Source organism: Falco rusticolus, chromosome 6, assembly GCF_015220075.1.
Source record: "Falco rusticolus isolate bFalRus1 chromosome 6, bFalRus1.pri, whole genome shotgun sequence".
NCBI classification, from domain to species: Eukaryota; Metazoa; Chordata; class Aves; order Falconiformes; family Falconidae; genus Falco; species Falco rusticolus.
The window spans coordinates 36,913,084-36,919,114 of NC_051192.1; the positions used below are offsets into that span (position 1 = coordinate 36,913,084).

Genomic DNA, 6,031 nt, shown 5'->3' on the forward strand with positions numbered 1-6,031 from the left:
GTGTTGCAAAATTGCAGAATGACAAATAATTTCAGTCCACAGATGCAAGGCAACGAGAGCATGATGAGATTAAAACTTAGAGTAAATTGAACCATTTGGATTATAGCATTTGCTTCAATGCAAAATTATTTTAAAAATAAATGAGAAATGCAGAAAAAATGTCTGACTAGCTTCAAGCAAATAAAAGATAAACAGAAGAGCTAGAAAGAGCTATGACACGATGGTTGAGTGGTGGTTTTCTTTAAATGGTGAAAGAGAAGTGTTACAGAGAGTGTGGAAAAACATCCAAAGGACTGTGCAATTTTTTACTAACATAGATGAAGATCTATAGTTTCCTGGAGTGAATATGGTGAACATAAAATTTGCTTCAAGAAAGACATACCTGCAAAAGGAAAATGAACACAAAATAGAGATCATGCATCAAATCTGTGTTTCTAAAAATGAACTTTTTCCTTAATTAAATTTTCTTATGATAATAATTCAAGTCTAAATTTTACCAGATAAGTTTTCAATGTTCAGAAACAGCTCAGATTAGTAATTTGCACCATACTTCCCAGTATGACCTCTGAAAGTGTGCAGAAATTGAAAATTTTTGTCTCACAATGTGTGCACAGGACAAGTAAAATATCATTGTGCTAGGAGTACCAAAATTAAGTGCCCTTTTAGTGTTGTGGCTGGAGTGAAAACAAAATGATAATAACTAAAATGCTCATTCCAAATGGTTCTTTAATATAGGTACAGTGCTGGTGATGGGTCTTTTATAGTTTGTGCTAAACGAAGGTGGTTGGATTGTGTACTTTCCAGTTCAGCATGCTTTTTTTCTTAACGTTGGCTGTATTGCATGGATGGAAACAGAACTCCAAGAGTTGAATGAATATAGAACATTACAAATAGATCTGAACACAACATGAAAGTATGGGGTTTTTTCTATTCCGATGAATTGCTGAAGGAGAATAGTGCATATATATGCATCTTTCACAGATACTGATGCTTTCTGCAACACAAATAATCTTTTTCATAAACCAGAAATGTGTTATTTTCTTATCCAAAGAGATCTTTTTTCCCCCCTAGATGGAGAAAAATGTAATTCAGATGTGTTTCAAAGTGTTGTGTGGGAAGCCTCTTTTAATGAAAGTCTTCTAGCTCTTAAAATGATCATTTGGTATTTTGCAATGTCTAATAACTAATAAGTGGAGCAGAAAGGGATTTTCTGTTAATGCTCCTTCGTATGAGTTTGCATGCTAACAATAAGCAAGTAGCCCTTACTAAATAACAGGCTCTTTCCAAAGGAAGTATTAAGAAAGACTACCTAGTTATTTTAGCTTCAGTTGAACTGTTAAACTCAGATCTATTTTGGTCTGATTTTTGTCAGTACTTTACTAGCAAAAATCAATCCAGAAACACAGTGGTGTAAAAGGTGTAAAATACGTGGTGGTAGTCTGACTAGCCTCGTGTGTCACATACCACCCTGTGTCACAGTGTTCATCTTTCCTGACCTTTTCCCCCCTCTAACAAACGCAGCACAACATGCCTTTCTGGAGGATATCCAGTCATTCGGACCTCTTGGCTCTCCATCAAGCACTGGAACTAGAGTATTTGTAACTGTGTTCTAAAGTTGACGATCCTTTTTTTTTTTTTATATATGTATTTCAAGTACACTGAAGTTTTATGTGTGATTCAATGCCTCTGGCTTTACACATATGAATTGTCTTAAGAAGGGAAGAAATATTTGGAATTAAAAATTCCAAATTGAAGAATTCAGATTGCTGAATGGAGTTAAAACATTAGTGCTACGTAATGAAGCTCTATGGTCTTATATATGCAACGTTTTTAAATGAATTAAAACTGTGGAGGTTGCTGGTACACACCAAGTGAGCCCTGACAGGAGAGAACAAAGGACTCGAACTGGCAAAGCACCAACACGCATTTTCCAGCCAACAAGGTGGTGTTCAACAACATTCCTCAAAATGGGATATATTCTCAGCACTGAGGTTTGAACCAGACTTTAGCCTACCTAACCCAGAAAATCTGAATTGGAATGCACTCAGACTGTATAATGACAATCCTGTCTAGACCTGTAATTTGTGTAAATTATTGATGAAAATAATTTACTGTGACTTTATTAGCAGCTGATTTTGGAAGTGGATGCAATTTTTCTTTCTTTTTTTGGGGGGCAGGGGAGGGAGAGGGTTATATAATGTCTCTTTTATAAGTTTGGCAAACAGAATGTGCATAATGATGTGTTGTGCCTTAAAGAGAAGACTGTGTTCGTGTGTTATAATGTAATTTTGGTTAAGAAGTATGTAGATAAACAAAAAAACCTTTGTGATAATTTTTGACATGACCAAATTTGAAATTCAAAGAAATCAAAGAGCAGGGCTGCACCAAAGCATTTAAGTATTTGTTGCAGTAAGAAAAAACAATAAAAGGAAAGTTTGTGTTTTTATTTGGATTCTGAATAATTCCACTGATTGTTTGAGGAAAGTTAAGAGTATGTTGGGAAGTTGATACTGGGGACCGCTACCTTGAAAGCTAAAAAAAGTGTTTAACACCTTCAGCATCATTTCTTGACTCTCTGACAAGAGAACTAAGAGCCATATTCATGAATTGCTTAGTCCACCGAAAGCCATACAGTGAGTGCGTCTGCTGTGTTTAAAATAACAAATTTCCACCCAGCAGACAAAGTGTGCAGGTGGCATTACTGGAAGGTGAAAATGTGGAGTTTAGCCCAGATGGGGAATAAAACACAAGTTTGGTAGGAATGAAAAATTACTGAAGAATCTCTCACCAGACAGATGCACAAATGATGCTACATTTAGCATATTCAGGATCAACACAAGCTGCTGAAATTGCTGGCATGATGATGTTGGCCATTTCAGGAACACAGTCCACTTCAGTAAATAGAACAGTGTTTTGGTAGCTCTTCCATTCTGTTCCACATTGATGTGTCTTCTGGTTTGGGTCAACATGATTTTCTTTCACCCATTTTTGATTGCACAATAGTTATTACACAGGAACAACCCTAAACGTTTCTGAATCAAAAATTTCAGTAGCATCTGAAGAGAGGATAAGCAGGGAATTTTTATGAAGAAATGTTAAGAAATATATTACCTTAATTTTCATCACTTCTATTAAAAATTACGGTCCATACAGTGATAATTATCTTGCAAGTTTTGAACATGCTGCCTTTCAGCTTTGGAAAATGAGTAAGGTTCGTATTGCACACAGGGACCTTAGTGCTCCACGTGCAGCTTTGAGCACTCTGAACAACAGCAGGTGGTTCGTCTCTCATGACAGAAGATGGAAACTGCTTTTTGATTTTTAACACTGTACGTGGAGACACCTGAGGTTACTTGTGCTCTGACTGCATGAAGAGGTATGTGCAAGAGAAGATGTTAAGTGTAAACTCCAGGATGCCTACACAAGTACAGTAGCCAGCACTGAGGTCAAGATCTTCCCTCTCTGTGCTGTGAAGCCACCATATGTCTAGTACCAATTCATAATTTTGTTGATTTAAACCTTGTAGGTTATATGAAGGTTAGTTGGTAGGTGAAAGCCTGGAGCCACTAAAAGTCCAAGGCAAAACTCCTCTTTAAATTCATTAAAATGGTATTTCTTTGCTGTGTTGGAACTGGGTATACAAGTCATCACACAACAAACTAATGGTAACTTGTTATCACTAGGCAGTTTAAAGCCATCACATGAGACTTGCCACATATGAATTTATTATACACTAGCTATTTGGGTGGTAGATTTGTGTGTCCAAAAAGTAAAAATTGCGCATACCTTCTTTATATTTACAGTACCTGTCTAGTCAAAGTTGCCTTGGAAGTAAGTTTTTCAAAAAAAGCTGTAGTACCAGCTTTTGGTAGTTTTTCAGGTGAGGAAAAAAGTGTTTCTACTGGAATAGGAAAAAAGTTCAAACAAGGCCCTCTCAAGTTCCAGCATCATAACATTGCATAGAAGTCTCAATGTAAAAGCCTTAAACCAAAAAAATTGGTATGGTGAACTAGCTTATTTTTCTTTTTTTGTTGTTTTTTGGACAAGTCATAGTGTTATTTAAATGCATGAAGCAATATTATTTCTCAAGTTATTTGTTCAGCTTTTCAGTGTTCTTTTCCTAATCAAATGTAAGAACAAAGAATAGCCCAGCAACAACCGTTGGTTCTTGTAAAGGTTTGCAGTGCCTTCATTGGAGTTGTGCTTAGCTCTCTGTGGCAGGTATGGCTCAATTAATACACTGGACTTCTGGAGAGGAGATGGAGGCAAAAGGAGGGAAGTTTTACAGAACATGACAAAGTTCTGATTTTAACTTGGATTCTGTGTGCTGCCATAGCAGAAGTTAATTATAAAAATAAATAATCCAAGAAAACGTACATCCAAAGAAAATTCAAGAATGGAACTCAAAAGCCTTCGCAATACTAAAATTCTAAAACAAAATTTCAGAGCACAAATACTGTCTTGCTAAGCAAAAATTGATACATATCTTTAAATAAAAGTGTGTAACATGCCTTCCTTGTAGAGAAAAATTACTGCAATACATTTTCCTGCATGAACAGTACAGAGGAGAAAATAACCAAGGCAGAGACACAGTCACGCCAGACTGTTCCAGATGGGCCTAAGTAGATTAAACTGAAGGCTGGTCTTTTGACACTGAGTGCATTTTCAATCAACAGCATGTTAACCAGAAACTGCCTTCCCTTCAGCCTCTCAACAACCAGAATTGAGCACAATGTCATGTTTTCAAGTGTTTTGGGCAAAAGAAGTAGAGAATTTAATGCCTTTTGCTGGTACTCTAGCAGTTCTGTCAGTACAGAACTTGAACGTTCATTAGGCATTTGAGTAGTCAGCTAGCAGAATACAAATACTGTGTGATTGCAGTCACAAGATAGTATCTTAAATAGATATAACTCTGTGCAGTTCAGTATATCAGTAAAAGAGGACAGGAAAACCTAAAAATTATGCTTATTTTTTCATGCCTGTGGAGATTGTGCACAAAGATATAGGTGGCAGTTAGCTCCCAGATCTGTTTTCATTAGACTCCAGTGTGAGCAGCAGTGGCTGCATCTAAAGCAGACGCAGAGTATGTTCCAGTGCAAGCACTGACAAGGGAGACGAGGCCAAATCAAAATCCTGTATACAAGCACACTTCATGATGAAGTGCAGATGAAATCCTGCAGCCAGTTGGAATTGCAGAGTTTATGGAGAACATGGACTTGACCCATGATAGGAAGACTAGTCTTGGCTGTGAGGTTGTATCCATATCTAGGGTTTCGGTTCAAAAGTCATCTCTGCTTTACAGGATTGACACCAGGCATATGCTCTAAATGAATATGGTATTTAGTATCTCTGAAGAGGAGCTGAAGTGACAAGAGCCAAAATCCCAGCAAGAGCAGCATTTTGGAGATATAATTGAAGCCAAGGGTCTCTGTCATGTATTAGCAGATTATAGTTTATTAGGGCCTACATAATTTAAGAAAATGTAAATTAAAATGAAAAGCTTGTAAAATTATGTACATCTTTACTATTTCTCAATAAATACACTTGGAAATGTCATTTTCTGCACTATATGATGTTGTAAGATGCTTGGTTTGTGGTTGAAACCCTCCGTACACAATGTCTCTAGCAGGAACTGAGTGTGACCTTGGACTCTTTTTAAGTATGTCCACACTGCCTCTGTGGTTCGTGCCTGGAGCAACCCTGTGCCCGTGTGGTCTGGTTGACCTGCGTACAGTTTGCAGGGTGCAGCATCTAGAGGGAACCTCCCTCTGGTCTCCACCGAGCTTTCCTCACCAAGAACATGAGGTGCCTTGCCCCAGACATTAGGTGCCTTGCCCCAGGTGCAGCCTGAGCAATAACACCTTTGTTGTGGTGTCCGTGGGGCAAAAAACAGAACAAACTAATTTGATGGTCTAGACACATAATGTATTTGTTTAAATTCCCTTACCAATTTACTCACTAATGTTATGCTAATATGGACATGGGATGTTAGGAAAGAAACTGGGCTACTGAAGGGCAAGCAGCCACTCCA

General features: G+C 37.5%; 1 protein-coding gene across 10 annotated transcripts in view; it reads left to right on the forward strand.

The window, feature by feature from the left end:
• EYA4 (EYA transcriptional coactivator and phosphatase 4) overlaps positions 1–5,570 on the forward strand; it is a 158,260-nt gene extending 152,690 nt beyond the window's left edge. For all 10 annotated transcript variants that reach the window (XM_037392950.1, XM_037392959.1, XM_037392951.1 and 7 more), the window contains one exon: positions 1,522–5,570. In XM_037392950.1, the coding sequence (XP_037248847.1) occupies positions 1,522–1,602 (81 nt within the window). In that variant the 3' untranslated portion in view covers positions 1,603–5,570. The remainder of the gene's footprint in view (positions 1–1,521) is intronic.
• Positions 5,571–6,031: the final 461 nt, after the last annotated feature.